This window comes from Cinclus cinclus, chromosome 6 (assembly GCF_963662255.1).
Source record: "Cinclus cinclus chromosome 6, bCinCin1.1, whole genome shotgun sequence".
NCBI lineage: Eukaryota > Metazoa > Chordata > Aves > Passeriformes > Cinclidae > Cinclus > Cinclus cinclus.
In genome coordinates, this window is record NC_085051.1 from 5,850,148 (window position 1) to 5,862,184 (window position 12,037).

The 12,037-nt window shown below is 37.1% G+C and overlaps 1 protein-coding gene across 1 annotated transcript in view; it reads right to left on the reverse strand.

Moving 5' to 3' along the window:
* LUZP2 (leucine zipper protein 2) overlaps positions 1–12,037 on the reverse strand; it is a 110,260-nt gene that overhangs the window by 22,645 nt on the left and 75,578 nt on the right. Inside the window, exons 7-9 of the mRNA XM_062494767.1 lie at positions 9,348–9,410; positions 4,978–5,052; positions 509–673 (exon numbers count right to left, since the gene is read on the reverse strand). Of these exons, the coding sequence (XP_062350751.1) occupies positions 509–673; positions 4,978–5,052; positions 9,348–9,410 (303 nt within the window). The remainder of the gene's footprint in view (positions 1–508; positions 674–4,977; positions 5,053–9,347; positions 9,411–12,037) is intronic.

Sequence of the window (12,037 nt, forward strand, 5' to 3'; positions counted from 1 at the left end):
TGAAACTGCCCTTCTCATCTTCCAAGACTGGGGTATTCCCTATGGCCCGTTTTCAAGTTCATTGATCCATTTTGGCAATTTTGATTTGGGTGTTCCAGATTATTTTATCTTTTTAATATAATTATTTTCCCACTGAAAGAAACCACGATAAGCAAACCCCATATTACTGTTTAGTGCTGTATTACCACAAACTCACTACCAGTGCCTGACTGGTAAATAATCCTATGAATTAGCACCCTCATTTATTTTAAATGCAAATCCATCTTCATTGTAGGTTTGTCGTGCAGACATGATCCATTTACCAAGTGATATAATTTTGTTACTCAGTAAAACATAGCTGCTTCCCAACTAAAGAAAACAATTCATTGACATCAGAAACAGAATTATCCTCAGAATTTTTCCTAATCTTCCAAGGAATTTGAAATCTTCCTTAGTTTCAGTCCGATGCTCTTATAGGAGAAACTTTTAAAGATGTTAAAAAGTACCCCACCCTAGAGAGAAATCATACCTTGGTGCTTGTCACTTGAAATGGAACTTTGGAGCCCTTTGTATTTGAGGACGTCAGCTTCTCAGCTGGTTTTGAAGAGATTAGATTAATTGTGGGAGGCTGATTGTGCAGAACAGAAGACAGGCAAAGCTGCACAGTGTCCTTCAGAACTTTCAGCTGTGACTCCTGGGGAAAATAAGAAAGCATCACTTCTCTAAGATGTGCTATGATGAACACAACTGCTTACTTTCTCTATCTGTATTAAACCAAACACCTAGGAGTAGCTGCTGTTTTTTCTTATTGATGGAAGGAATTAAGACTGACTAAAGCAGTACTTTTCTGTGATTAGGTTGCCATATATTAGACACCAAACTGCCCAGGAAGTCACTGCACTCCCTTCAGGCAGTTTTATCCACACTGATTATTGCAAATAATACTTTAATGTAATTTTTTTCTGATAAGATAAATACAATTTACAAAATATCATACAGTGTTCAGCCTTTTATATATAATATCTACAGAGAAGTCGTAAGTATTGCAAGACATAGACTTTGCATGGAGATTAGTCTATAACATCTCAAATGGTATTTTTCCACATTATAGATACATTTTAATCCAACTAAGATGGCTTTCCTCATGAGCATATTATACTTTTGCAAAATATAGTAAAGAAACCATAGGTCCTTTTAAGAGTTAAGAATATATTTGTACAGACCCACTACAGTTCTTTAAGCCAAAATAAAACTTCTAAGTGGTGAGGTGCTTGCAACTAATTTTAAAACATTTTTATTTTACTCCCAGACATACAGATAGATATATTCATGGAAACAGAAGTCTGTAATTGAAATAAGATGAGAGAGCAAGAACAATGAGATAACTACAGCAGTGAGGAAATAATGTTTTAAATCTTTGTTTCATCAAATCAAGACTCATGTCATGTTAGCCATTGAGGTAACTTCTTGCATTCACTTCAAGGGGAGGTTAGCAGCAGTTGACATTAAAAAACACCTAGTTTCTAGGTTTTTCTCTTTTTATTAAAAACACACCTGTAAACACGGGATACATTCAGATTTCAATCATCAAAGATTTTTTAAAGGTACATAAATCCAGGTATAACATGGCAAAAGCTAGTGGAAAACATATGCATGTATGATGGAAAACTGGTGTATATAACATTACACACTACATATGCAGTATGTGAAATATTACATTTAAAATATGAAAGTATTTCATAGCCATATTAATCCCCAGCAATGACATACACAGAATGTTTTAGTTTATTTTCTTAGCAATTATTTTCAAGAACATGACAAATTCTCCATTTTACATCAGATAAACTTCCCCTGAACTGAAAGCAGGGATGTATCTCAGAACTGGAAAAAATTTGAGTGTTTCTTAAAAAAAAAAAACAAAGCCAGTTAGTAGAGTGTATTTAAATAGTAGGACAAAAGGCAACCATAGAAAGACTATTAATCAGAGCATTTTACAGAAAATTAAAGAAATAGGAGCTGAAACAAGTTATGACCTGCCCCTTAAGGAAAGGGTAACTAAGTCCTTGGTAACAGATCCCTCAGGGCAGATTAGAGTGAAAAAACACAGAATTTCTTGTGTTTTATATATATTTGTATGTTTTACTTTAGAATAATTTGGTTGCAATGGAAAGCAAATACGTAACAGTTGAGGTTGCTGCTTACAGTAACATATCAATATAAAAGCATACAAATAATGGGAAGGTAGTGCAAAGTGGGAATGGATCTATCAGACTGAACCTTTAATAAAGCTGCAAGAAACTGCACATTTTTAAAAGTGGGCAAATGAGAATTTATTTAAAAAACCAGAGGGAAGGGAAGGGAAGGGAAGGGAAGGGAAGGGAAGGGAAGGGAAGGGAAGGGAAGGGAAGGGAAGGGAAGGGAAGGGAAGGGAAGGGAAGGGAAGGGAAGGGAAGGGAAGGGAAGGGAAGGGAAGGGAAGGGAAGGGAAGGGAAGGGAAGGGAAGGGAAGGGAAGGGAAGGGAAGGGAAGGGAAGGGAAGGGAAGGGAAGGGAAGGGAAGGGAAGGGAAGGGAAGGGAAGGGAAGGGAAGGGATCATCACCCATGTATCTGGTTATGAGCCTTGACTGTTGTCATTTAGATGTCCAGTGGTCAAAGTGATATTCATGGTCTTGTTTCCTCAGAGATGAGGGAAAACCCACAAATCATAGAGTTCAATGTTTGGGCTTATGTGGGAGTGCCCAGGGTACCTCTCCTGAGGGAGCAGTTTACACTGTCTGGTCCAACACTGAGGTTAATGCATAGTCCTCTGATGGAAGGTCCCTGAAAAGAATCTGGGGACACTTTGAACATCTTTGCTGTTTTATTACTCCTTCTAAGACATGACTGCTGCCTCTCACATCAGTGTAGTTGAGCCAGTTATGGCCCATCAGAAGGGATGAATACCCTCAAGCCTATATGTGAATGTCTCGTGTCAATGTGAGTGTCCCCATAACTTCCCCGGGGAGAGGAGTTTTACAACTGAGCCATTTATACAAGGGAGGACACTGGCACAATAAAAAGCACTAGCCCACTTCTGCAGGGTTTGCTTGTTGTCATCATCTTCCCTTATCTGGCCCAAAGCCCAGCTTGTTGTCTCTGGTGGTGGGAGTTCACCCCCTCTGTCTTACGTGGATCAGAGGTTTTGCCATCACACACCCAGAAATTCTCCTCTCTACTGCAGTCTGGGAGTGCAAAACCCAGTCCCAGGAAAACACCCTGCCAACAGCCCAAGCAGCCTACTGTTTCAATTCATTAACCATTAATGTTTCAGTCTCCCACTAAATGGAATTTGGTTTGCTTGCAAACTGAGAAAACTGAATGTCTTTGCCTTAAAATGTGTACAGTTAGATGGCATGTCTCTGAACTAATGGCAGAGTAAAAGGGAAGTGATTACTTTTTCCATTTGACTCAGGGACCCTTTAATTTCTAATTGACAGCAGAAGATACTAGCATACTTCTTTTCATGTAACATGTCTTTAATCTTAACTTTTCACGTTAGTGACTGCACAAACAGAATAAATCACCATTTGTTATGGTTAAATGGGCAGAAGTAGCATACTGTCTAATTTTGCATGATGATATGGACTCAGTCAATCTTGTCCTATATGACCCTAGTGCTTCCTGCAGATTGCACCAAACTGAAACCACTCTCCTCTCATCCAGAAATTTCTCTGGATAATTTCTCATCCTCTCATCTCTCAATCCTGCCATCCAGTGTTCATTCCGCCTTGGCTGCAGCCATTCCAATTTTGCCATTCTAAAGGTAAAAGAGGAACAAGTAAATTTGTTTCCATCCTGTGGATAGCATAATTCAAGATTGACTTTGCTGACAGGACATGTATAAATGAACTTCGTGAGAGGACAGGTGAAGGAAACACTACTGAAACCAGGGATATAATCTGACAAAGTCTTCTATCTTGTGTAGATGTGATTGTGGTCAAAATAAGCTGCTTTCTGGCCAAAATACTGCCCACATATGATGCATATCTTTGTATTTCCCTGATCCATTTGTACTCCTATCACATGGCTAGATCCACAGAATCATCAAGGATGGAAGAGACCTTGAAGACCATGTGTCAACATAGCACCATTTCAATCACCCCTAAACCCAAGTGCCACATCCAGATGCCTCTTCAACACTTCTAGAGATGGCACCTCCACCACCTTCCTTGGTAGCTCATTCCAATGCCAAACCACTTCTGCAGCGAAAATAAAATTTCTAATTTCTAATCTGCACCGCCCCTGGCACAATTTAAGGTAATTTCCTCTCATCCTTTAACTTGAGACATAGCAGAAAAAACCAACCCCTGCCTCACGACAGTTTCCCTTCAGACAGCCGTAGAGAGCAATGAGCATGAGCCTCCTCTTCCTCAGACTAAACAATGCCAGTTCCCTCAGATGCTCCTCAGAAAACATGTTTTCTAGGCCATTCACCAGCTTTGCTTCCCTTCTCTGAACTCGCTCCAGCACCAAAATGTCATTTTGAAAGTGAGTGGCCCAAAACTGAGCAGTATGTGAGGTGTGGCTTTACCAGTTCTGATACAGGGGAAGGTCACTTTCCTAGTCCGACTGGCCATGCTGTTTCTGATATTTGGGTCCTGGTAATGCAAAATTTGTAGGCATTCTAAGGGTCCATGGTGGGAAATAGAAAAGTGGCCTAGTGTAAAACACTAAATCTACAGTCAGCACAAACAATAAATATCTAAATCTACTAAAAATCAGTGTAATTTTTAATTTTTTTTTTCTAATTTGACCATCTTCTTAAATAATTTGCAGGTGTAATTCATGTATCATAATTAGTTCCACTGATTTCAGTAGCATCACCCCCAGGTACAATTCAGATGTGACTTAGTATGCATCTAAATAACTGCAAGGCTTTAGGTTTTTTTTTCTCAAATTACACCAAAACATCCACAGCTGATAGAGGCAAAACATGGTTACATTACATCACACTTCTTACTTTGTCAAGGGCTGCATTTTCCAATTTGTCTTTTGCAACTGATAGTTTTTGCTCCAGATCTGTTAGCTGTTGTGCCTGTGGGAATCAAGAAAAGAAGCTGATGCAATCTGCAATGCATTTTTTCATGTGAGAGAGGAAAGAATATAAATTTTACAAGTAATATATATAGGTTGGGTCAGATTTGCTTTTCCTGAGGAAAAAAATTATGGTCAAAAGTGCATTCACACTGACATGAATGCAAATTTATAATAATTAAATGTAAATATCAAAACTAATTCAATACTATAAAATATTTAATATTATGCTATAATATCTTTCTGGAAAATTCAAGGTATTCAAAAACCTTTTACTTTTTAATACCTTTTTTCTGACTTCTGAGTGCAATTTGAACATTATTTTGTAGTTTTAGACATTGAGATGCCAACATTAAGCTAATTTGGCATAAACAGACAAATTAGAAAACACCCAAACATTCTTTCATGCAGACACCCTATTATTATATTATATTACATTACATTATATTACATTATATTATATTACATTAATTATATTATATTATATTATATTACATTATATTATATTATATTATATTATATTATATTTATTATATTATATTATATTTATTATATTATATTATATTATATTGTTATGTTATGTTTATTATATTATATTTATTATATTATTATATTAGCATTATGAATTATATTACCTATTAATATACAAGGAAGCAACTGCAGATTTTTTTTTCTACTTGTCTTTTACTGGAAGTATAAAAGGAAAATTCACAGGAATAGCTAGTTATGCAACTACATAGTAGGAAAGCATTTTGGGAGACTTGTGTTTGAAGTCAGGATCACACAAATACCCCTCATCCTGAGTGGAAAGATTTCTGGCTCTAAATAATATATATGTCATGTATGGAGTGCAGGGGTTCAGAAGATACCTTTAAATGTTCAGTAAATAAAGACAATTATTTTCTCTCTCCTTCCCTAGCAGGTGTATAAACCCAGACTTCTTGCTTGAAGGAAATACATTCTCTGCAAGAATTTTCTGTTTCAGGGAAGCAGGAGCTCCCAGATTCCTGTGGTTCTCAGCCTGGTCATTAATAACACATTTCTATGCAACCAAAAGGAATAAGGATTATTTTGCTGTTGTACCTGCAAAAAAAAAACTAGCTTAGTAATTGTTTTCCCTGTTTGAAAAGGGAACCATTGAGAAGGATACTGGAGTAGCCAGTTGTCTTTTCTCTCTGAAATTCTGATTAAATAAATATACATTTTGTACATGCAGAATAACCGGTTAAAATTATCATTTCCCAGATAAAGAGCAACACATTTTTATTCCAACCCAATATTTGCAACTGCATTTTTCCTCAACACCATGCCATACTCCCAAGTTTCCGGAGTTCAACTCCAGACAGAGATTTTTTTTCTTGACAGACTTTTCAAGAACTCCTGCATTCTTCTTTTTGTAGCATAGCTTAATAGATAGCCACACTACATTAACGCTGTTTAGTGTAAATCCTATAAAAGTGGTTAACTTGGTCTCTGCTGGGGCAATGACAGTCCTTCCAGCACATGTCACAGATGAGGTGATGAGCTTAGGCAAGCCTGTAGTCCTCAGCAGACAGCAAACTGTGATATTTATTAGCATTAGGCATAGGCTGTACTGCCAAATGAAATGTCAAAAGCCTGGAATTTTCAGTTCCCAACTCGTATAAAGAACTGCTTAGCTGTATTTTAAAACAGGATTAGGCATTTATCTTCAGATTTATCACCAGAGTCACAGTTTCATTAGTCAAAACCAAACTTGCTTCAGAGTGGAAGTCAACAGTTTGTTCAGATTTGGGAAAGTCTCTTGCGAATTGCAGTCCGTAATTTCCACTGCACCACATTTCTTACATCTAACACCAGTCACTGTCACAAAATACATATCAGACTGAAGGTTTGGTCCTTTAGTCTGGCAACAGAGAATCCACTGCAGAAGTAATCCTTCCACTTCATCAGTTTGCAAAATTTAAGTAGACTTATCACTGGTTTACTTGACAAAAAAATTACTAAGATACAAGAAATTGCTGGAGTTCAGTAACTTTTTGGATTTTTTCCTAAGTATCAAATACAATATCACTCACAATAAACATGGCTATAGACAATGTTTGAAAGACTGAACATTGACTCTGTGCAATGCAGAGAGGCTTCTCATGGAATTAGACAAAGAAATTCTTCACATTTTCAACATTTTTATGCTGTTACTTATTAAATTATTTTAAAGTAGAGTTATATATTTTTTTAATATAATTTTACAAGGTTGTAAGGGACCTCCAAGATCATTGAGTTCCTACCCAGCCCAACACCTCATCTAGACCTTGGCACTGAGTGCCACATCCAGTCTTTTTTTAAACACATCCAGAGGTGGTGACTCCACCACCTGCCCTGGTAAAGCATTCCAATACCTTATGACCCTTTCTGTAAAAAACGTCTTCCTAATATCCAACCTGTATTTCCCTTGGCACAGCTTGAGACTGTGTTCTCCCATTCTGTTCATCTCAGTGCTGCCTGGAGAAAGAGACCAACCCCACCTGACTACAAACACCTTTCAGGTGGCTGTAGAGTGATAAGGTCACCCCTGAGTCTGCTTTTTCTCCAGGCTGAACAACCCCAGCTCCCTCAGCCGTTCCTCACAGGATTTGTGTTCCAAGCCCCTCACCAGCCTTGTTGCCTCCTCTGGATGCACTCAAACGTCTCAACATCCTTCCTAAACTGAGGGAACAGAACTGGACTCAGCACTCGAGCTGCACATGATCCATGTGCTCAAATGTAGACATAGTCTTCAGAAAATAATTCCCCAAGGATCTGAAATGGAGGCTATGGTGGAGAAAGCAGTATCCAGTCAGGTGAAGCCATGTCTACTCCCACTCACATTAGAGACATTTCCTCCCTCAGCAGAGTTCTTTACATATGTGCCTCAATTACTACATTGTCACAGTTTATCCCTCTCCTAGGATTAGGAGAAGGTGGATTTCATTGCATGCATGCCAGTGACTTGCTGGACAGCCTTTCCACCATGTTCACTGGTTTATGTTCCAGTTTACTTTTTTATCTACTGAAAGCTGTTTGCAGGTGCGTAGTACTTAGCAAGAGTTCCCTTGCTAAGCATTAGTAGTATACACCCTAGCTTAACTCAGATCCTTTTTTGGGATCACTGTGCATTAACTTAATGAATACAACAAGCAGATAAGAGTGCTGAACAACCCTACTGCTTCAGCCATAGAAAACAAACTTTCACAGCAAGGGAAGATTAGAATTTTTGATCTTTACCTCTTCTCAAGCTCTCCCCAACACTGATTTTGAAGAAAGATGTGTTATTTTTGTTAATGCTAGATGGTGTTAAAAGTTAAATGCTTATTTCTATAATTTACAGAATTTTTGTCTCTAAATCTGTTTCCCTGGTTTTGGTCTTATGAAGACCAGAGATAAATGTTCCTGAAAAATCTTGGAATAAACCTATGAATTAAAAAACAAAAAGGACAGAAATCACACGGTGCCTTTAAATGGTCTACATTACTCTATATTTACAGTACTGTATATGCAATAGAGAGACAGTAGATAGAGTTAAACACATTCAAAAGACAGTTTGGAACTCATATGGACATAAATGACTTTCTAGTTCTAGTCACTTTGAAGATAACTACTTAATCTACATCCTTTATGCTGGTAATATATAAAAGGACTACTCCATTACCAGTCTGCAGTCAGGTCCTTTAATAGAGATTAACTTTTCCCTTTGTTAACAAGGACTTGATGCCCTTTAGTAATGTCTTTATGTTTTGTCATCCTCCCCTTTATTTTAAAAATTTTATTATTTTTTAAAATGTGCTAGCTATTACAGACTATTCGTCTGGATTGTTCAAGCAACAGACATTTCTTTTTCTTAAATCTTCAGACCTAAGGAACATTACATTGCTTAAGATTATCATAAACACAGAGATTTTCTTTAAATGTTAACAATTACTTGACTTTGCCATGGAGGAGTGCTAATAAAAGGAAAAACAAAAAGCGTCTGTAAAACATTACACCATTCAGTTAGAAAGATGAAAAACATGTTCCAGAATGTATGGAATAGGGCAACATGTTTTATTCATGAGCAGTAACCTAGAATTTTGGTTTTTTGAGCATAAAAATAGAGATATAAATATGTTAGATTTCTGGAAACGCATTAAGGTATTAAGTTTGTCTTGGCGTTTTGAGCTCTTTTCAGAACAAACTTATTCCTTAGAAATGCAATAGTAATGGCAGCTATCATACTCCTACTTTACTCCAATGCTCTATTAACCCTAATATTTTAGCTAACTATAGTGAAATAAAACTTACCTTAAAAATCAAATCCTTTTTCCCATAACGGAGCTCTTTCAGCTGGGCTTGGATCTTTTTTGACTGAAAGTGAGGATAATAAAATCAGGTTTGGGGTCTTATAAATTTTTAAATATAAAACAAAAAAAATAGTGAATTCTAAGAACAATTGATTCTAGATCATGTTTAAAATGTAGAACGCCCGTCTCCAAATAATTGTCAATTGCTTTTCCAGGTTCACGTGTCAAACTGACCAAAAGTACCGAGGAAAATGTAAAATGGCACCCACCTAAAGCACCTACCTGAGTTAGTACTATAAAGAGCAGCTGTTGGGCTTACACGTTTTAGACATGAGTTGTTATTAACACTTTCCATGAGGCATAACTGAAGGCATCACATTCAAAGTAAACAATCTTATTCTTAGAAGTAAAAAGGCTCCATAGGCTTACACAGGTCTTTGTAAACATCAGGGTGTCCCAGGTGGTATCCAAAGGAACTAGGTTCTCAGTTTGTAACCATGCCCTTCAAAACAGGCATAGTTATGCTTATTTATATCAGTTTAAGTTTATATTTATTTTATGTATTGTTAAATACAACCTTAAAAATTCCAAGTAATAGTCTATATGTTATTTTATTAATTTAAACAAAATATAATAGAAATTGATTTTTTGTACTAAACCCAGCTCTCCAAGGAATATTACTTCACCATTTAAAGAATCCTCTCAAAATAATAATTTGTTCTTAATAAAATCCATAGTCCCAACTGATACTCAGTGAATTTTGTTGTATTAATTAACGCCAAGTGTTTTGAAGTCCTTAGAATGGATCAGAAAACTGTTTCACATTTACCGAAAGATCATTCCATAAACACAACATATTACAAAAGTAGTAAATCTTTCATAAGCTGGAATTTTTGAAAAGATTTTATCTCTTTCCAATTGATGCAGTCAAACTCAATGACAGACTTGTGGGAGGACTGAAGGAATCTAAAGATAAAATTTTAGAACCTGCTTTAAATGTTTAAATAGTAAGGCCAAAAGGGTTACGGTACTCTGTAAAATCTGAAACAAATAGCCAAGATCAGTCTAGCAGAATTCTTTGTTCTGAGACTTTATCTGCTGTTACTTCATTCAATAGCACTGTCCTCTGACCTGGGCAATGAAATTAGTTGAGCTATGGAATATTTTCCACGTCACCTAAAGACCAGTGAGAAAATGTTCACCGATGTTAATTTTTCTGAGGGCTGTATTTAATAAAATGTACAGTTTCTGTGATATTCAAGGTATCAAAATAGGCTGTAGAGGAATCTAAGAGTTACAATTAAGGTATAACTCATTTGGTAAATATGAAGCCTTAAGAGTCATAAAGATAAATACATCCAGTGCAGGTCAAAAGCATGCATTTGACCTGTAACTGTTCGTGATAAAATTTGGTTATTTTGCAGATTTTCTGTACTTCAAGGGAGCGGACCTCTTAGTAGAGTCAGAAAAATAAAATTACCATTAAACACAGGCCTCTAAAATACCAGAGTCTGGTAGAATTGCCTTGGCATGTGTCCCTTTCTGTGTACTGGAAACCCCAATGTTTGGGCTGCTCTTCCTTCCTCTCTCCAAGGCCTTGACTTCTTGGAGAAGACAATCCAACCATTCAGAAGCTGTTCAGGATCACCAGCATGCTCCCACTGATGCAACTAGACAACAAGGAATCACTATCTGTGTCTCTGTCTGCATGAAGCCTGAGGGAGCAAAACGAAGCAGGAGCTTCCTGGTAGGCAGAAATACCCATAAAAGAGTCAATATAATATATGAAAGGATACTGAGTTCACACAGTTGTTATGCTTGGTGGGCATGGCACTTAATTAAAAGCAGAAAATGCACTGTGTTTCTCTGGCTGGAACAACCTAACTGGCAAAATGACCACCAAAAAAAAAAAAAAAAAAAAAAAAAAGTTCCTGTAACATTTCTATTTGTTTCAATGGTAACGTGCTTAATAGCTGCAAATTTGCCAGGGTGATTCATAAAGTAAGAGATTCTCACACTATGAAATACACTCAAAATCTGCTGTCTTGACTATTAATTTATGTTTAACTTTCTGAAGATCTCTGAATGCCAGAGCTTGTCACACCGTAATAAAATTTAATTGTCCTTAGGCTTCATCCTTAGATGCAAATATTAAAATAGACATAATCAGAGGAAAGATCTTCAAGTTAATTACCAAAGGTCCAAGTATTATGCAGCTAGGTGTGGTGGCTTGACCCTGTCTGGATGCCAGGTGCCCACAAAAGCCACTCTATCCTCAACACCTCCTCAGCTGGCCAGGGAACAGAAAATATAGCAAAAGGTTCATGAGTTAATGATAGAGAGAGGTTGCTCATGAATTACCATCATGGGCAAAACAGACTTGACTTGGGGAAATTAATTGAATTTATAGCCAGTCAAAATCAGAGCAGGATAAGAAGAAGTAAAAGAAATCTTAAAAACACCGACCCACCCCTCTGCTTCTCAGCTTCTACCTCCCCCTCCTTCAGCAGAACAGGGAGACAGGGAAGGAGGGTTGTGACCCCACTTAATCACATTTCTGTTGCTGCTTCCTCGTCAGGGAGAGGATTTCCCTGCTCCATCATGGGGAAACTTATTTTCATATTTGTAGAGGAAACAGTCCTCTACAAACTTGTTCAATGTGAGTCCTTCCCATGGGCTGAATTTATTCAC